This window comes from Abramis brama (genome assembly GCF_963993115.1).
Source record: "Abramis brama genome assembly, chromosome: 9".
Classification (NCBI taxonomy): domain Eukaryota; kingdom Metazoa; phylum Chordata; class Actinopteri; order Cypriniformes; family Leuciscidae; genus Abramis; species Abramis brama.
This window is the reverse complement of record NC_139971.1, coordinates 35,350,670-35,372,265: the sequence shown is the minus strand read 5'-3', so window position 1 is coordinate 35,372,265 and position 21,596 is coordinate 35,350,670. Positions and strand designations below refer to the sequence as shown.

At 36.1% G+C, this 21,596-nt stretch overlaps 1 protein-coding gene across 2 annotated transcripts; it reads right to left on the bottom strand.

Annotated features, from left to right (window-relative positions):
* Positions 1-864: 864 nt before the first annotated feature.
* tango6 (transport and golgi organization 6 homolog) lies at positions 865-20,004 on the bottom strand. Of its 2 annotated transcripts, none has more exons than XM_084124879.1 (18): positions 19,885-20,004; positions 18,860-19,509; positions 17,099-17,215; positions 16,861-17,008; positions 15,840-15,949; positions 15,480-15,642; positions 15,235-15,302; positions 15,037-15,149; positions 14,733-14,909; positions 13,471-13,597; positions 13,057-13,251; positions 12,518-12,652; positions 11,114-11,608; positions 9,426-9,483; positions 8,301-8,459; positions 6,031-6,182; positions 4,548-4,661; positions 865-1,647 (listed from the first exon to the last, which is right to left on the bottom strand). In XM_084124879.1, exons 1-18 carry the CDS (start codon positions 19,934-19,936, stop codon positions 1,471-1,473), a joined length of 3,210 nt encoding a protein of 1,069 aa, XP_083981005.1. In that variant the 5' UTR covers positions 19,937-20,004; the 3' UTR covers positions 865-1,470. The 2 variants fall into 2 exon arrangements, with proteins under 2 accessions (XP_083981005.1, XP_083981006.1); XM_084124880.1 differs by having other exon boundaries at positions 15,840-15,946; positions 19,885-19,997.
* Positions 20,005-21,596: the final 1,592 nt, after the last annotated feature.

Sequence of the window (21,596 nt, the reverse complement as noted above, 5' to 3'; positions counted from 1 at the left end):
TTGTGGCCGGGCAGTGTATATATAGGCGAACTGCTTTGCTACACTTTCCACGTGACTGCAATTTTTCTCTCAGGTGTAATCTTCTTTATACTAATATATAGAGTAACTGCTCCATCCATCAATAATAATCTCTTCGCAAAGTCTTAGACATTACAAAATAATGGAATTAAACAAAGTAGTTTACTAAAACACACTGAAGAAGGACTGAGAGGCTTTTTCACTTTTGTGATCAATAAAAACAGTAAATGAACTGATTTTTAAGTGTGAAGCACCATTGAGGTTTTGATGCAAGGATCACAAAATAATCCACACTAAAATGTTAAAAAGTTGTTGGTGCTAAACAGTAAAAAAAAAAAAAAACAGCACAAAGTTTAACAAACTATTTCTGATTTATTTTGTTAAATAAGTAGCTTTTGTAAACGTGCCTTAGAAGAAGAAGAAAAAAAACATTACTGCTGTGCATTTTGAGACAGAACAATGGCACTGACATATTGTGACTGATGTCAGTGCAAGTTGCTTTCAGTTCAAACAGCTCAAACTTGCATTTTAGTCTAGGACTAGGCTTAAGCCTTGTGTGTGAATCCGCAGGAAAGGGTTTTTGGTTACAATTCAGATATTGCTTTAGCAAACTTTCATTCAGTCTGGCTCCATTAAATGCCCACAATTCCTGTCCTACATTTTTCCTGCATTAATATTTGGTTCACCTATTACCTTACAGCACATGAGGCAGACAGGAACTTGTGGCACTGCAACCTAACACAGATGTTCAGACACATGCTTACATTTATACTACCTCTAAAACAGTCCTAGCAAAGGGAAAAAGAAACTGTTAACGACAGCATAATATAAACACATTAGACCAGCTTCAGAAAAATAAGCACTCTTTATTTTATTTTAGAGACACCTCATGACCAAGATATCATTTTATGAGTTAGCATAAATGCTAACATTTGTATTTATATGGTATTTAACCAGTTCTGCTTCAGGGCAGTTCCAAGAGGTCAGGATGCTATACAGACGGTTAACATGAATGGATAGTTTTAGTATTGTGCAGTGGGAGGAATTTTAAGAGAATGACTAATTGCCCTGTCGTATCTTACAATGATGTCATGACCTAGCCGTCTTTATATGTACAACAAACATTCGATAAAAAGCAAACAGGCATTTTATCACCAGTGCAGAATAGAGTGGAAACCAGCAACACCAGGGCTCTTTACAAAGATATATCTTTTGCTTTTGTTCCCCTCTAACCTCAGTGTAACAGATAACAAAAGGCACAATGCTAGTTTATCTATGGCAAGACAGGTTTTTTGGTTTGAGAATGGAAATGTGGGAGTGAAAACTGATTATGGAGAAGAAAAAAAGAAAAGCTGCAAATGTATAAATTATTCAATTACTACAAATATAAACGGATGGTAGAAATCTAAGAGGTCTACAATTTTTTTTTTTTATGTAATTTCTGGAGCGCCGTCAAGGAAGTACCACAATCTTTTTCTCAAGTTTTTGCTGAGGGAAGATGAACCTCCTCATGACATCATCCAGCTCCTCCAGAGCAAGCTGAGCATGGAGTACAGCCACATCATCCGTGTCCGACCGCACCACCCCTTTCAGAGCCCGATACAGCTCAGATAAAACATCCCCAAGAACCTGAAAAAGAGTCGGAAAGCACTTAGTAAGTGGATGTACTGTTTTACTGTACAACTGAAAGCAAGAAAAAGAAGAGAAAATAATGAAAAATAATTTCATATACATATACTGTATATGTCTCTTGAGGCAGATGGTCTCTTGACCTTCTCCTTCACAGCAGGAGAACGCTTTTGTGAGCAGTCAGCTGTTTTAGCCTCACACTAAGAGGACACCAGGCGTTGTGACTTATGGTTTACCTGGACGAGCCGTCTCATTACTCGCTGCAACAGCTGTACCGAGAAACAACAGTTTCTCATACCAGAAGGACCTCTATCAAGCTCCATCCTGGGAAACTCAACAGACGGCGATGACAGACATGACTTTGCACCCGGGTCCAATGCCAAGATGTAGGCCAGGGACAGCACCGCCTGAGTCTAGTAAAACCTGTCCTATAAAGTGCATGTGCAAATATTTCAAGGGCCAGGGTACTAACTAGGGTGGACATTGGTGCTGTAAATCAGGGGGTCAAAAGTATAAAAGGTCATTTGCAGCACCGTGGCCAGTTTGGTCTGCTCTGAGGTCATGGGATCAGTTCATGTGTTTATAGAGGGATCTTAAGATGTGTTTTATGCAGACAAACGCTCCCAAAATTCCAAGTGTTGCAAAGTGAAGTAGTGAAAGGACAAAGCAGAAGATTTAGCATCCTGACATTTTGTATCAAACTCTCTACAAAATTAAATGTATCATCTTATACAAGAATACTTCTCTAAAGAATCTTATTATTACAAAAAAGTCACAAAATTAAAAATATTAAACTACTTTAAATAAACTTAAGTACAATTAAGATTTTTTTAAGTTTATATATATATATATATATATATATATATATATATATATATATATATATATATATATATATATTTATACATATATTTTATTATTATTATTATTTTATTTTTTTTTAACTGTTATTTGAGTACATTAATGAATTTAACTTCTGTAGAACATACCATAATCACACTGGAAAAACCTGGCAAATAAGATGAAGACATTATCAAGGTTTAAAGATTATTTTATAGAAATACATTTGATAAAGGAAATAAGTCGTATCAATGATCAAGTATCTTGCTTTCATGGAATGTGTGGGAGTCTTGTGATTCATACCCTATTATGTTTAAAATATGTTTTAAAAGAGTTAACTGGAATAAAATTATCACACTGCATTATGGGAGAACAGATCTGTGGTCTGAGAGGTTGGAATGTCAATCGGCTGCCAGTCTGCTGACAACATCAAAAAACTTTAAAATGTACAAATTTCTGTAAGTGTGGTTCATATGATCTCACAACAGGGTAAACATCTGTTGAAGATGGCTGCTAATAGTCCAGTGGATCAGAGACTCAATGTTCTCACATCTATGTAAGCTGATACACACCTCTGATTGGTTAATGTAGTTACAGCTGTAACTCAGAACTTGTGATACATAAAACTTTGTAGAAGGTTTCTCAAAAAACTCCTAACCCTAGATGATAAATTTTATTAACTCAACCTGCACTGTTCATGTTATGGACATCAATGATTTTTAGTTAAACCTCATAGTCACTTTACCAGGTAAAAAAAAAAGTACCATAGTACTTTATAACTTTATACTTTTTTTTACCTGGTAAAGTGACTATGAGGTTTAACTAAAAATCATTGATGTCCATAACATGAACAGTGCAGGTTGAGTTAATAAAATTTATCATCTAGGGTTAGGAGTTATGGGTGGTGATGGCGCAGTGGATAAGACACATGCCTTTGGTGTGAGAGATCCGGGTTCGAATCCACTGTGAGACACCAATGTGTCCCTGAGCAAGACACTTAACCCCTAGTTGCTCCAGAGGCGTGCGACTTCTGACATGTATAGCAATTGTAAGTCGCTTTGGATAAAAGCGTCAGCTAAATGAATAAATGTAAATGTATAACAATGTCTTGGCAACCTACTACAACACTATCATAGCAGGGACAAATTTTGCATGAGCAAGGACCACCTTTTCTTCTGAAAATCTAAAAAAACGGTTTTCATATGGTTTAGATCTATTAATTGTATTCATCATGCACCAAATGTAGGAGCTATGGTCGGAAATTAAAGGCATTGCTGGGAAAGTGATCAGGGCCGTGGGAACAAGAGAGTCTGCTGAGAGTGATGATTAGACAGAGCATTGGTTGTCTTATACTGCAGGTGACCTCTAAATAAGAGAGTAGAAAATTACAGCTGCTGCTCATCAGTCCAGATGCTGGAAGAATTCCTCCCACTAAACACGTGCATTGATCATGATCGAAAGACCTAACAATCTACTTAATATCCTCACACACAAAACACAGTGATGGGACTTCACACCTTTGAAGAAATATTTCTGGTTAAAAACATGCTGTAAATGGATAGCATCTGTGGCATGCTGTTCAATACCACAATTTTTTTTTTTTAAACTGATCAACTGATCAATGAAAATGACGGTAAAGACATTTATAACTATACAAAGATTTATATTTCAAATAAATGCGTTGTTACATTTTTGGAGAGGTGCAAGTCAGGGTACGTCATAGGCTATGCGTGCTACACACAGCTTACGACATAGCTATAGCGTGAGTTTGATGCAGAAGTATAAATTGGGCTTAAGAAATGTTACTTGAGCACCAAATCAACATGTAAGAATGATTTCTGAAGAATCGTGTGACTCTGAAGACTGGAGTAATGATGCTGAAAATTCAGCTGTGCATCACAGGAATAAATGACATTTTAAAATATATTAAAATAGAAATATTAAATTAATTATTTTAAAATACTGAATAATTCATACATTTTAAGTCCTTTATAAAAGCTTTTCATGTTCCTTTAATACCAGCCAAGTTAAATTGATCACACATATTTCAAAATACTCACCTGAGTGGTTTTATCACTGAGGCCCCTAAGGACCAGAGCAATGACATGGACCGCGGCCCTCCGAACCTCTGCTTCTCTGTCCGTCTTTATCAGGGCGGTGAGACACGAGCTCAGCTGCAGGAACCACACAAACAGAGGTCAAATGCAAAGGACGTACGCAGGCCGCAGAGATCTGCAATGCTGCACTAGTTGATCTTTATGTCAATGTAGCGGGTCGATTGATGTCTAAACACACGCACACGGGTTTGCAGAAGGCTGATGGTCAAGATGGTCTAGAACAGCCTGTTGCAGGGGCTCTTTCATGAATAAGCAGCCCAGTTAGTCACACTGACAGAGATGCTTATTCATGAAGATCTCTAGACCACTGCCGCAGCTCAGACACTCACGGTAGATTTTCTCAACGACCGTACGCACAAGCGCTGAAAAATAAACAAACTGCTTTCCAACTGCAAGGCGTCACACATTTCACACATTGGCACAAAGTATCAAAGAACTCTAGATTTGTATTTCCTGAAACATCAATGCTTGCAAGGCAGCAAAAGTACAATGCTAAAGTCTTAGGTCAGCTTAGTCTTTGATTCTACTTAGAATACTGGTGACATGACTGATTTCCCAGTTTGATGTGATTCTGATTCACAGGCTTTAAACTTGATTTGATTCAACGCTGATTCTATATTTCAGTTATGAATGTCCATTTCACTTACATATGAAAGAAAAGAACTAATCAATAAAATAACCAGCTCATTTGTATTGTGAATTGGGCTGAACAAATATGTTTGCATCAGCCACTGAAAATAGGCTAAGAGTAAAAGATTGATCTTGGGATTGTATGGATCAATATGGGGAGTGCTCCATTAAACGAAAAGTGATATTTTTTTCCCCAACCCTTAAGACACTTCTTGTTTTCTATTGGCTGTGCACGGGAATCAACATTACGCAAATTCAACACATTCTGTCCACTTTCAAACGCAGCTATAGATGGTTAAGTGACTAGAGTAAAAAAAGGCTAATCACAATTCAGAATACAAATGAATAAAAAAAAAAGCAGAAAAAAAAAGCATTCCAATATGCAAATATTATGTTTTTAATTTGCTAACATCATAAAATGGAACATTTTTATTTACAGATCTATTTTGAAAGCATTTAAATAAATTTGAGCATACACAATCAATTGCTACATAAAGATTTGTGGTCAAGACATTGGCTGATTTTAATGAGTTCAGGTTCATCCATCTATCACCCATCTGCACCAGCAGAAACCCTGATCTCAGCACTAGCAGTAGTAGTAATCTTGTGAAGTGAGATGTGCATGTGTGTACACACATACACAGCTGTGCCGAGTAAAGAGAACGACGACATCAGACTAGAAGCAGCCTCGGGGATCTGCTTAAAAATAACTAATTACAGACTAAACTGCGCAGATTCAGCTTTTCATCAGCTTGTCTAGTTGACTTTTAGGTTTTGAATACTAGAGTGGTACTACCTCTTGTGCCAGTGGTCCGAGGGAAAAGTTGAGACGTTGGCAGAGTTCACCCAAATTAGAGAGGCTGCTGGCACGCACACTACTGTCCTTGTCTCGTGTGCCACTCAGGAACACACCAATCAGAGGGCGACCATAGTGTGGAGCAAGGTCACCTAAAAGATAAAACCTTTTATTGATTTATTTGTACAGATACTTAGCTATATATAAAGACATACACTACTGTTCAAAAGTTTGGAATAATTATGATTTTTGTTTTATCATTGGAATAAGTAACTTATGCTCACTAAGGCTCCATTTATTTGATTAAAAATACAGAAAAAAAACAGTAATATTTTGAAATATTATTACAATTTAAAATAACTATTTTCTATTTTAATATATTTCAGAGTGTAATTTATTCCTGTGATGGCAATTTTGTTTTGTTTCATATTTTGTCTGTCAGATGATCCTTCTGAAATCATTAGAATATGCCGTTTTGTTGCTCAAATATTATTGGCACTCAATTACTAATAATCTTTATTCTTTATTATTAAAGTTATAATATTTAACTTTATTTATGTTCTTTATTATCAATGTTGAAAATAGTTTTTGCTGCATAGTTTTTGTGGAAATCTTGATGTGTTTTTTTCAGGATAATCGAATAGAAAATTCTAAACAACAGCCTTTATTTGACATTTATCATAAATGTCTTTACTGTGACTTTTGGTCAATTTAATGCATACTTGCTTAATCAAAGTAGTAATTTATTCCACATTTATTATTTATTGATTCCACATAAATACTAAGCAGCACAACTGTTTTCAACTGATGAAAATAAATGTTTCTTGGGCAACAAATCAGCATATTAAAATGATTTTTGAAGGATCATGTGACACTGAAGTAATGGCAACTGTAAGTTCAACTTTGCCATCACAGGAATACACTACACTGCAAAACAGATTAAAATAGAAAACAGTTCTTTTAAATTGTAATATTTCACAATATTACTGTTTTACTGTATTTTTATCAAATAAATATAATTTGCTTGGTGAGCATAAGAGACTTCTATCAACAACATTTGACCTGTAGTGTATACAGACTTAAAAAAATAAAAATTAAACTCAGATTTGTCCTAATATAACATGTACAGTGCAAGGAATGAGAGCTCCAGCCTGAACACACACACACACAAAGCTGAAGTCGCGACTCCTCTTCCAATCTCTCCATCTCAGTGTGAAAGTCTGAGAAAGTCCAAAGTCCATACCTATAGCATGAGCAAAGTCACTAAACTGGGAATTTTTTTGGCTTCTTTTTGGGCTCTGACAAAAAACAAACAAAAAACCTCCTCACACTGACAGGTATTAGTGTAAGGGGAATTTATATTCTTTATGGGTAAAAAAATAAGGATACAACTAGACAAAAGCTATTATAATGGCTGCCAGGTGGGTCCAGAGGGACTTGCTCCCCACAGCTGATTTTGCTGGCCCTGTCTGAAATATCATTCAAACTGTATAAAACCTTCCAGAATCCATGTGCCAGGACTTATTCAGGCATGAATGTCCACTTGTTCAGCTGACCAATCCTCCAAACGGATCAAAAGAGTTTTAATGTCTATTGTGGACTAGATCTACAAGAAAAAAATGGGTATCTGATGGGAGGGAAAAGGAACAGGGGCAAGAAAAAGTGTAACATACGCTTCTTTGATCCAGTGCTTCTTGTTAACTGTGGCCATCTGTCCCAGCACCTTATTAAGTGACATGTTTAATTGTGGCACACTTATGCAGGAAAAGGATTTATTTAATTATGCATCGGATGTGTACATTACGAAACAGCGTGTTTTGGTTAGATATTTAGTTATTACAAAATCAAGGATTTAAGGATTGAAATAAGTGTCTCATTAGATAATACTCAAGAGCTGAAAATGTAAATTGAGCTCAAGTGTGCAATGTGAAGTGTGTGATGCCCCCTGCTGTGTGTGAAGGCACTATGAATGTGACAGAGAGCTGTGAGACTCATTGTGCGGTTTCAGCGGACTGTAGCAGCTGTTGGGCTTTTTCAGAGCTCGGTCTGTTAGCGTTAAGGAGCCGGGCCAAGGCGACATGCCTCAGACCCAGACTGAATGATCTCGAGACACAATGAATAACCGCACGCTTGTGCTGGGGATACGGCACTGCCCAGATCTGACAAACAGATCCTGAAATGGAGCATGAAGTATTTTAAAGGAAGAAAAGAATACAGAAAGAAAGAAATATGAAAAAGAAAGAAATACTACAGTCAGTGACTGTGCTCACCCATGGCCCTGCAGGCTCTCATTAATACCTCGCCCACTTTGAGGCGTGTCTCTAGGGAGCGCTCTCTTTTGGGGGGACCGATGGTTGCCCCGGTCTGATACTCTCCCAGCAGTCTCTGCAGAATCTGCTCAGGAAAAGAATCAGCCAACACTGCCAACCCTGAAACAGAAAAAAACAGCTCTGAATAAAGGCTAAAACTCTGACAGACCCTTTTTAAGACAGGATGAATAGAAAGCACAGCAGGCTGCCAGAGCATTACAATCTTAATTTAGCTATTCCTCAATAGGCCAAAAAGGGATGGTTGAGATGGTTCTGACCATTCATGGACAAAAGGTGAAATAACATTGGCTGCAAATACATAGAGCTGGTTTAGTTAATCAAACCAAAATATAGCATCCCAAATCTGTTTGTTGGCCCAGATACAGCAGCCTTGTAGGTTTCAAAGCTGTTCCTGAAATAACCTGACACACATATACAAAAGAAAGTCCTCCACAACTGCCGATCAATATACCCCACCGTTCAAAAGTTTGGGGCCAGGAATACAAAATATAGTAAAAACAGTAATATTGTGAAATATTCAAACAATTTAAAATAACTGTTTTTTCAAAGACGAATTTTCGTGTCTTTAGTGTCTTTGGTGTTCAAGAAACATTTATTATTATTATCAATGTTGAAAACAGTTATGCTGCATAATATTGACTACTTTAATGAGCTCAAGAATCAGATGCTTTATCTATTCATTATGGCAAAGCAAAAGCCTGGTCATTTAACAAATGAAAGGTTTAGCCAAACATCTGTATTCTTTAAGAATGAGTAACGTGAGGGCTGAAACACATTGTAATGTGTTGAGGTAAAGCTGACAGTGAGTTTAGCTGGCAAAAGTAAATCAGGTCAATGTAATGTCTGTGCTTTATAATTACAACTAAGTCATTCAACCAGTCAAAACCAAGCTGTTCTATTATGTACCATCACAACTACAAATAAATCAAAAATTTTCATTAATTTCTGAAAAACCCTCAATAGTAATTTTTTAAAAATTAGGCAAAAGCAGGTGTGATTGTCATATTTTGTTGTATTTCGAAGGAGTTTAGGCTGGTTTCTTTCTTGAACTAATTAATTAATTACCTTGAATAGCAGACAGATACACAAAGGAGTCTTCATGTTCCAGGTTTTCCAGAAAGAGCTGAAACACATTGAAATAATTCACTGAAAGCTGAGAGCAAAGAATTAGAGCAGATTTAATTAATTCCTTAGTCTAATTATCGCTGACAGTTTTTCAGCTCTCAGCACGTTTACAGTAATGCAAATTAAAGCATGTCTATGGCCTGCAGTTTTAAAAGATTTAAATGAGTTCACGTGAGGTGAAGTGCTATGGACTTTCAGAGAGAATGAAAGAGAAAATGAATACAACAGATAAGACATTTATGTGTTAAGAACTCTGACAGACACTTATACAAATAAATATTTAAAACTGAATGAATCAAAAGAAAAAGATTCACATCTAGGCTATGTTAATGGATTACTGGGTGGGTGTTATGTCAGTGTTAGTGAGATGCTCTGTGTCTGTTCATGTGTGAATTAGTTGTATTTATGAAGCGTTGGACACAGAAGAGACTCTTATAACAGAGAATATTAGATGAGACATTGCAGAAAGCCGCTCATCATAACTAGATCCCACGAGAGTCTTCAGACACCCTCAAGCAAGAGGTTTTACACACCAAACATCCCACCTCATTTATTAAACATGGTCTATTCTAGACCCTCACCCACCCTCAACACTAGCACACAGGAGAAAGAGAAACACTGGAAGAAAGTCATGGCCCATTTAAACAATGTCACCCAGGGAAGAAGAGTCTACGCAAATCCCAGGAGAGATGTGCACGTGACACCAAGCTTTTGACATCAGAGAGAATAATGCATACTGGGAGAGTAAGTGTTTATCATATACTATAATGATCGCCTGCATCAAAGCGCAATGACAACAGCGTTTTGGGGGCCTGAAAATGCAAACTTGTGAAAGTTTTTAAAAATGATACTGTTATCGTCTGCAAATTTGTGAAAATGGTGATGTCATGCACATGCGGATTATATGTTCAGTATATAGGCATGTACCGTTTCTTTACAAAGTGACATCGCCAACTACTGACATGCATAATACAGCATTTTTAGTCATTTTTGCGGATGCGTGTGAACAGGGATTGTTTTGACATCGCTGTAAAAAATGCAAAGGAAATTTTTTTCCGTTTTTAGTACATAGATGTTGTGTAAGCGTACCCTAAACCAGCCATTAAGAATATACAGTAATAGGTGAAATGGAAATAATATTTAATTATACAAAAAAATATTTCAATATTTTAAAATTGTTAAAATATTTCACCTTTAGCAATAATAATAATAATGTCCAGAATTAATGGGAACATTTTAAAATTATAAAATTTATAGTATTTATTTTTCCGATGCATTTGGCAGATGTTTTTCCAATTATAAAAACTATATATTTATGTATTCCCTGGAAATATTATATATATATATATATATATTATAATGTTCATCCATTGTCAATGATGTAGCGACGTATAAAATCACTGCTCATACAGAATTAATTTAAAACCAAGCAGATTACTGTTGATCAAAACAGCAAAATCCTTGATTATGCAGATTCCAACTGAAATTACTAGATTTCAACTGCAAATTTTCAGTAAATGTGACCACTTTCATATCATACATAATGAGAAATGTATTTTTTTTTAAATTCATGCCAGGCCAGTTTTATCTGCTTACATATACAGATACATACACATCTACACACTCACTGTTAGTAGTTTCTCCTTGTTCTGCAATGCCTCCTCGTCTCCATCTCTAACAGAGCGGGTCAGTGAACGCAGTGCTACGGCTCGTGTGGGCACATCTGGGTCACAGGCTTCCAGCAGGCACTCAGAGAAAGCTTTACTGCGCAAGGCCTCAGAAATCCCAGGATTGGGTATTCCTCCAGCTGTCTGACAGTCTTTAACTTTGGGTGTTACACTAGGGTCTGTTGTATGTTTGGGATGTGAGATTGATTGTGAAGGGACCTGGGGTCTGGCTGGGAGGGAGTTTGAACTGTGGCCTGCAGGTTGAGTAAGACTGTGGGCAGTGCTGTGCTGGCTGGCTGTTTTAGGGACAGTTGTAGGGCGATAAGCCCCGTGTGTGGCAATAGTGGCCCTCAGATCGGACGCTAGCTCCTGGATAACGGGCTCTTGGTGCTGCTGGGAAATCTGTTCCAGGTGGGGCAGCAGTGCAGCCATTGATGAATAATCATCTGCAGTGAGCTGAAAGAAGACATACACATGTACAATTTGGTAGGTAATTAATAATATGTACATGAACATAAAGATTTTAGGCTGTCAATTGTTTAAAACTTGTAATCATACTAATAAGAAAATATGCTGATTAATCAATAACAATTAATTGCATATGAATATTGCAAGGAACTTCCCCAATATAATTGGGCAATTACATATCTTTGAATATAATACATTATTTGAATATAATTCAAAGAAATTACATTAAAACATAACTTAAGATCTTTTTTTGTTTCATGTCATTTTATTATTTTGCTTATTAGTTTATTATTGCTTATTATAGTTTATTTATTAGTTTTAATTAATCACACCCAATAACTGGGCATTAGTACATATTTTGTGTGCTGTGACTGGGCACAACTTCTAGTTAGCGGTTTTATTTTTTATAGTTTTAGTTTTCATGTTAATTTTTGTTTAATTTTCAGTCATTCCATTATGTGCTTTTGTCAAATTTTTTGTCAAATTTATTTATTTATAATTGTAGTGCTTCAACTTCAACTTATTTTAGTAACATTTCTAATTTTCAGTTAGTTTTGTAACTAATATTTATATTTTATTTTATTTCAATTAACATAAATATTCTCACTAGTTTTAGCTAACGATAATAATCCTGGGTGCAACAAACTCATTTTTAACTAATTTTAAACTAATGTTTAAAATGTAATCGCATTTATACGAGGTCATGAAAATGGCATATTTAATAAGTATACAAAAATAGATCCCTTTTGTTAAAAAAGTGTAGCATGCATTCTACACTGCAGGATTAATATGCAATATGTTAACTACCCATAAACACAGCAAACAGCTTATTACTATAGGAACTCTTACAATAGAGTGAGCAAAGAACAGCAGCAAAATGTAGAAACTATACACTACCTCAGCAGCTCCAGAAAGTAGAGTGGCCACAAGCCCTATTCCCATACTGAGAGTCTGACTCTCCACTGGGCTGTCAGTGCCACGCTCCAGACTAACACATGCTCTCTGCAGCATGGATGCTATGAACCCAACCACCTGTAAGCAGAGAGAGAGAGAGAGAGAGAGAGAGAGAGAGAGAGAGAGAGAGAGAGAGAGAGAGAGAGAGAGAGAGAGAGAGAGAGATCACACCTTATCACTACATAAAGTAGCACAACTGCAGATATAACACATCTGCCCTAAATAACAGTCAGAGTAAAGATATTCTTTGTTGCGAGTTAAATGGAACAGATCTGGCCAGGGGATGATGTGCTCTATTTTTAGAAGGCCCATGTTTTATCTTATTAAAACCTCAGTTGAATGAAAGCAGAAAAGACAAAATGATAAGAAAGCTTAAAAGAGTTTAAAGTTTAGAATTAAAACTCAAATGTACCACTTCACTCAGGAAAAGAGAGAACCATTGATTTGAATGAACCGAATGAATGATTTCTTCTATATCTCACCTGAGTGGGTTTGCAGAGCAGCTGTGTGTGTGGAAGACCCTCACACATGATGGCCAGCGCCTGCAGCAGAGCAAGTCTCTGTCCGTGTCCACCTGCACGCCCCAGCAGATGCTGCTCTAACTCCAGCAGCGTCATAGATGAGGTGTTCACTTCCTGATCAACCTCGTCCTGCTCAGCAGCCACAGCTGTTAAATCCTGGAAGCAACACAAAACACAAAAAAGGGAATTTTTTTAATCTTCTTAAATCTAAAATTTCTTTTTAATCATCTACTCTACATTTTGAAGCATTCTTGGGTCCTCAAATCTTGCTATAAAACAATTATGGACATCCATGTGTCTTATGTGCTGTAGTATAGACATTGTTGAGCTACATTGGAAACGGTCAGGCTGAAACAGACAGGCAGAGGTCAGCACCTGCAGCAGCAGTAGGAAAAACTCTCCAGGCAGGTCACTGTCCTTCATCTCGTCCAATAACTGCACCAGACACTGCACTCTCCACTGCTCACCTGAGACCTTCTCATACAGAGCCTCATCTTCATCACTGTCAAAACACAGAAAAAGAGCCAGTTAATCATTGTTATGCCTTGCAACATATACTACTATTCAAAAGTCTCTTATGTCCACCAAGGCTACATTTATAGGTGAAACTCGAAAAATTAGAATATCGTGCAAAAGTTCATGTATTTCAGTAATTCAACTTAAAAGGTGAAACTAATATATTATATAGACTCATTACATGCAAAGTGAGATATTTCAAGCCTTTATTTGTTACAATTTTGATGATTATGGCTTACAGCTTTTGAAAATTTTCAAAATTTCTGAGATTTTGATTCAGGGTTTGCATAAAATTATAACAAATAAAGGCTTGAAATATCTCACTTTTATATTAGTTTCACCTTTTAAGTTGAATTACTGAAATAAATGAACTTTTGCACAATATTCAAATTTTTCGAGTTTCACCTGTATTTGAACAAACATACAGGAAAATTAATATTATGTAATATTATTACAATTTAATATGACAGTTAAAAAAAAAAAAAAAAAAAGATTCCTGTGATGACAAAGCTGAATTTTCAGCATCATTACTCCAGTCTTCAGTATCACATGATCCTTCATGATCCAAACTTTTTTTTTTTTTTTTAGCTATGAAAACCACAAAGCAATGTACGGAAAACAAAATAAACTTTTGAACAGTTGTGCAACTTAATATTTTTGTGGAAACCATGATTATTTTTTTTCAGGACTCACTGATGAATAGAAAGTAAAAAAAAAACAAAAAAAACAGAATATTTAAAATAGGAATCTTTTGTAACATAATAAATGTCTTTACTTTCATTTTTGATCAATTTCACTTGATATTATACTGATATAAATAATGTTTAATTTAATGAAAGCAAATAAGATACACACACAATTACTGAAATCAATATTTTACAAAATATCAACTCTAAATTCATCACTAAACACTTAAAAACATGCATCATCTTTTTTAAGGCTTCAGTTTGTTTTAAAATTGACAAAAGGGTGATCTAGCTAATAGATTCTGCTATTTTCCCAATTAGACCATCGCCTGATAAGCTCAAAATGGCAAAATACTGGCTGGTAAACCAGACTAATATCTCACTACTTTCCACAAAACATTGCATAATTATTGTAGGGTTCTCATTTAATAATACCTGATAAGCTCTCTCACTGTAAGTCTGGCCCCTCCTTCACTGCCAGGCGAGAACTGAAAGCCGCGTCTGACTCCACCCACTTCTCCCAGCAGTCCACACAAGCGTTTCAGCAGCAAAAGAGATGCCGAGCGCTCTGAGTGAGACAGGCACCATATCAGGATCTCCTGACAGGATGTACTGTAGGGAACAACCACTTTTAGTCTTTTCCAAACAAATGATCTATTACAAATACTTGATATTCTAAAAGAAATCTGACCGTAAATGAGAGACTTCTTTAAAAAAAACTGAAAAAAGAAAGACTGACCGTAAATGAGAGACATTCTGTTTGGTGAAGCAAAAGAGATTGAACAGTGTTGAGTAGACATCAGCTAGAGCTTTCAGCAGCACTTCTGATGGATTATTACCCACCACACAAATCTAAACAGAAGGAAATAACGTTCTTATGTAAATTTCATATACTTGATTATATGGCGCATTAGACAATACAGAACGCTTGGCTTACTTTATATACATCCTCAATACAGCGAGTAAGCTCCCACTCCTCCACTGCATCCTGGGATAGGTCATCTCCTGCAAAAGCTTGTCAGTTATTTTTGTAATACTAAAAAGAGAATATACTTTGCATCTAAAAATGATTCCTGTGTGTTGGGACAAACATTAGCAAGCAATGATGCAGCCTTTTCACACAACCTAAATTATATCAGCCACTATAAAATGCTAAACTGCAGTCACCTAACAAATACTAACCGGTTTCCTGTGCACAACGACGAAGGGGGGAGAGAAGAGGAAAGAGAAGGAATCGCTGTGCAAACTCAGGCCGATCTTGCACCATGATGAGCGCCGCCCTGGTGGCCACTCTCTGGAACTGCTGTGCAGTCAGCTTGTCTTTGAAATGCAGAAGCTCCAGAACCTAAATCCAGTGATATTACTTTCTATTATTACAGTACATTTCAAAAATTATTTATAGGTTTTTAGGTAACAGATGGCAATGAACTCTTGCTTTTGTTATTTGACTACTAGCATCTTTTGCAAACCAAATAAAACTCTAAATTACCATTATAGCAATAATCTCACTATTTTGACTGTAATGAGAGAACATTACTTCACCTGTGGACACACTTGACTGTAATAGCTCTCAGCGGAGAGGGACTGCTGAGGACAGGCGGCAAGAATCTTGGCCACAGCATCACATTTCCTCCAGTCAGAGTCGCCACCTGCTGGTCAGCAATGTGTAACAAGTAAACATGACTGAAAAGCACGTGCTGAACATTTACAGCTATCATAAAAAAACAGAATGACTTTCCATGGAATGATAAACCTATTGGAAACACATTGGGAATTTTGTTATGTACTGGATTTGTTATGTATGGTATAAAAATACACATTTTTCCACCACAATTCATAAAATTATGTCCGAACCCACTGACACTGTGCTTTTTATAGAATATGCAAAACATTTTAGGTCACCTAGCCATTCTAACCGAGACATATCATGTTTGTCTCCTTCACAGTCTGCAGCTTTTTGGGGTCAATATTGTAATATTCCAGGCAACAGCACACGGTTCCAGGATGTTGCATTTTATTTATAAGTTTGCGGAAAACGAAACAACATAAGCATGAACACAGGTTTCAATGTATTTATAAATGCATTTGTATTCACATACATGCATACTAAAAAAAAATTGTGCATAAGCAATAAAAAACAAATAGGTTATCAATTTTACATTTGCATACATTTAAATGTTTAAATATTAAACCTGTTTACTAGTAAATATACTAGTTTAGGGCTGCATTACTGAAAGAGTTTTGAAATGGGTTTTGAGTTTAGTAACAAAAATTGTATGGCTGGTATAATGCTCATTTTTATAATATTAATAAATAATAGCAAATAAGGCATACGTTAAATGTCTGAATTTGAATAAATACTAATAGTAGACAATATTTACTCACAATTAGCTAAAGATATTTGAGAACACAAAATATGTTTTATCCACTAACAAGGCATTCAGTACATTTTGGAACTGACACTAGATAGATGGTCTTGTAATCTTGATTGTATTCCATGAAAAACCTTTGTGTTTCTCTGAACCAATCATCTGTACTCTAAATTTGCTAAATTCAGCCTTACCTCCGGTGCCCTCTAAGATGGCCCTCACCACTGCCTGGACGCCTTGTGGTTGCATTAACCTGTCAGACAGCAACTGTCCACACAGGCGCCTCAGCCAAGGGGGAGCTTGGGATAGAGCCTTACCTCCACCTCGGGAAGCTGAAGATGCCTACAGCAATACACAGGACATGTCTCTGTGGAGTCACACAAATACTAACACATCAGAAAAGTATTCAGAAAGATAGTGGGCAACACACACCTGTTTAGGACCCCCTTGCAGAACAAGCAGTTCTTTGATGACGATTGGCTGATACACTTTCCCAAGAAGACTGTGGAGTGCTTCTTTGCAGGTCTTGCGCTCCTCTACCGTTAGTCCCTGTGGTAGATGAGAATGACTGAATTAGTTCAACATTTAGCTTGGGCCAATATGAAACTTGAAAGAGTGATGAATCAGGATTCTCACACTTACTTACGTTCATGTCATTCTTCATTATTGTATAGGGATTTTAAAAAATATAGTTTTATAAAGATTTGCCTCTAAAGGACAAAACACTGAGAATAACTAGAACAGTGTTATTTTAGTATAATTTATATACTATTTAAGTATTATTGGTAACACTTTACAATAAGGTATCATTTGATAACATTAGTTTATGTATTAACTAACATGAACTAACAATGAACAAAACATTTGTTACAGTATTTATTAATGTTAGTTGATAAAAATACAGTCATTGATTGTTTGTTCGTGTTAGTTCACAGTGCATTAACTAATGTTATAAAAAGTTTGATTTTAATAATGTATTAGTAAATGTTGAAACTAACATTAATTTAGATTAATAAATGGTCTAGAATTATTGTTTGTTCTTAATTCATGTTAACTAAAGTAGTTAACTAATGTGTTAACTAATGAAACCTTATTGTAAAGTGTTACTGTATTATTTATTGATATTTTGAATGAGATTTGAATGAGATGTTTTTTTATATTTCTATAGTTGTAATAAAAAAAATCAATTTTAATTTTTGTACTTGTACTTTAGCCTAAACTACAACTATTTTTTCAGTTAGTGGTCAAGGCAACATTTTTTTTTCATTTAATATTTATATTTTCAGCTTTATTTAACAATAACTATATATATATATATATATATATATATATATATATAGAGAGAGAGAGAGAGAGAGAGAGAGAGAGAGAGAGAGAGAGAGACACATTTATATGTAGTTTTATTAATGTTTCATGACTTTTCTATTAGTTAAAGACTAAAACTTTAAAGACTTAAAGACTTTACTTCCTGAGGAGACTCAGGCTGTATGGTGTCAGCAAAAAAATTATGACTGTATTTTATCAGGCTGTTCTGGAGAGCCTAATCAGGTATGGGATCCAAGCCTGGTATGGTAACCTCTCTGTACAGTTAAAAACAAGACTTTCTTACATTATCAAAACTGCCATGAAAATTGTGGAGTGGAAAGACTATCCATCGCTTCAAACACTGTATAAGCAGTCTGTGTATCGAGGGGCACACAGAATACTGGCGGATCCCTCCCACATTCTTTATCCTGAGTATGTTCTTCTGCCTTCGGTGCCCAAATGTTTTTTGTGCCTGCCTCCATTAGAATCCTGAATGACAAGTTTAAAGACTTGATCGTTTCTGGTTAACACTGATTATTTTATTTTATACTGTTTATTACTTATTAGTTTGTGTGATTTAAAAATGCAGCATACACACTGTGCCCAAGACAAATTTCCCTAAATAAAGTATATTGTATTGTATTGTATTGTATGCCTGGAGCAATATTACATTTCCATGCCTGGAGCAATATTACATTTCCATGCCTGGAGCAATATTACATTTCCATGCCTGGAGCAATATTACATTTCCATGCCTGGAGCAATATTACATTTCCTTGCTAATTCCAGGTTATCCATGGCTTTGGGAACCCCAGATCTAAAAAGAGACCACTAGTAAAATGTATTCAAATAGGATTAAATATTTCTTTGACATTAGTGTATTTTTACCTTATTACTCTTTGTACCGTCTCCTTCAGGCCGCTGGGGTCGATAAGCTAACTGACACAGAGCTGCCATGATGTCACCCAGGTGGCGTGTAAACACAGGAGTCGCTAGCGATGACAGAGCAGACACCTCCAGGAGCACATTAGTGGTGATAAGTAGACGGCGTTCCCCTGTAGGGGCCACATCGTGTCGGACGGCTCCCTCCACTGCTGCCCCAAAGGCTGACCTCAGCCCCAGTGCCACTCCTACACCAGGGGCTAAATATGGGCAGAGACCCAGTGTGACCACAAACTGCAGCACGGCGCCCAGTGTCTTTTGTTGGGCCACACTGAGAACATCTGGGGGAAGTGGTGGAGCTGCTTCAGGGGTCGCAGGATTTGGTGCAGCAGGAATCTGGTGAAAGGCTTCCACGAGGCGGTTGAGGTGTCGTGCCAGGCAGAGCAGTAAGAGAAGACATTCCTGAACAAAGCACCAGGTTAGGTCATTAGCATCACTGCAAAACCATGTGCTGTCACTCCTGACCTCCTCCAGAAGTCGTCGGGCTTCCTCCAGCTCTTCGCCTGCAGACATGCTCTCCCGGAGCTCTGACAGGTTCCTCTGGAGAGCCAGGACAAGTGCTGTTTGTGTGCTTTGTCCATCGCTCCACTGAGCCTCTGGAAAAGAGTGTGCATGCCATCACTATTTAACAGATTTCCAAAACATAAACAACACACAAACCTGCATGACTTTCTTTGTTCTGTAAAGCACAAAATTAGATGTTTGGCTATTCACTTTTATTGTATCGAAAAAATATACACCGAAAGTGTAAGCCGAGGCTGTCAGTACCATATTTATTAACATATTATGTTACCATATAAGTAACATATTTAGTGTTTTACGAAATAAATAGACAAAGTCATGCGGTTTTGGAACAACATGAGGGTGAGTAAAATATGACAGGTTTTATGGGGGGTGGAAAAATAATAATACTACCAAAGCATGTTATGAAACAACACTATTTAAACCCGAATATATATATTTTTTCTTACCTCGAATAGGTTTCGTTAATATACTGAGAGACTTTATTAGTGCTGTGACCATTTTACGCCACACTGTTGTGTTGTCTACTTACAAAAACTTTGTCGCAAAGCTTTAACGTAACTGTGGTTGAAAGTTGAAACTGATGAGAAACTTTTCAAAATAAAAGTCCCACAAAATAAAAGCTAAACTCACACGAAACCCAAAAAGAAACGCAGAAATGAATAATGCAATGGCAATAATTCATGTGATAATTATCATCTGCATTTTACTATTTCATAAATCTCAGTGGTGAATGGCAAGTACTGTAGGCTAATGAAAACATTTATTTAATTAGCTCTGCTTAAAGGCACTAAAACAAATGGTACAATAATTTATAAATACGTTTACTTCATCTACTATATTAACATTTATTTACAAAACAGTTTATATATATTCAGGGTGAAATATGATGAAACAATGAATGAATTAAGATCAGAATATATTTTATTCAACATAATACCATTTGGACAAATTGAATTTTGGACAAATTGCAACACATTTTATCATCATCACTGAAACAAACTTGACATAACTATTCCTGTCATTGACAGAGTTATAAAAGGACAGCAATAGGCACAAGATCAAAAGTTCACATATTTGCATAAGTTACACAAAAGTTAAATAAACAATAAATAAGTTATTATAATATAAATAAATAATGTCCTAAATAAAGTAGTGTTTTACAATAATACAAATATATCTTCCTTTCAAGAAAGACTATGTTAGTTAATAAGTATTAAAAACATGTGACACATGCAACCTTTTCAGCTTATTCATATAAGCATATAAAAAAAAAAAAATGAAGTACCTTATCAAAAATTGCATTTTAAAACAAACACGACATGGTACATGAGACTCGTCTCTACGGGTTTGGTTTAGATTGTCCTCTCTTACTGGCGAGGGACCACACAGGTACAGGCCACAGTCACTAACACATGTTCATACTCTAAAGAGTATTTGCTCGGGTCAGACGGGCATGGGACCCTCTTCAGGAATAACTGAGATTTCTGCACGGGCACAGAGTTGTAGGTCATGTTCTCGACCCCGTTAATGATGCATCCTTCACACAAACACTTTGCTTCCTCATATGATTTGGGGTACATATCTGGCTTGTGCACAGTGCTGAAAATACAACAGATAGAAAGGCATGAGTCTTGTAGCAGGTAACTAAATTTGGTGAAATTCAATAGATATTACATATACACAACTGTTTTATTGTATAATGTTGTATTGTTATTTGAACACTACAAAACAGGCTTAATAACAACTCCGCCCACTATGAAAAATTATATGATCAATAAGTTATGAAAACATATTTTTACATGGCTTTAACTCATCAAAATAAGTTAACCATTAAAAAAAATAATAATAATAATAATTAAGTTATACAAGATTCATCTAATTTTTCAGTTTAATGTAATTTAAGTTGAAATGACTTAAACATCCAAGTCATTTGTACTTAAAAATGTATTTTCCACATTCATTTTTGTTATAGGTATAAATTAAGCCAAAATATAATAAATTAGCAGCACATGAGGCATTGTATGATACATATACTACATACACACGCAATGCTTCACTGCTGAACAGTGTTCTGATTTCTCTGGTAATATTAAATGGGTGGTAGCGAGAGCTATATTTACCTTGTCCGCCAGGGGGAGAGTGAGCGCTCATTGATGTG

Excerpts from the sequence above, each read along its gene's own strand:
- tango6 (XM_084124879.1), bottom strand. The coding sequence starts at position 19,936 with ATGGTCACAGCACTAATAAAGTCTCTCAGTATATTAACGAAACCTATT. Across the intron at positions 17,216-18,859 it reads ACGGTACAAAGAGTAATAAG|GGACTAACGGTAGAGGAGCG; the intron begins GTAAAAATACAC and ends CATCTACCACAG. Across the intron at positions 17,009-17,098 it reads TGCAAGGGGGTCCTAAACAG|GCATCTTCAGCTTCCCGAGG; the intron begins GTGTGTGTTGCC and ends GTATTGCTGTAG.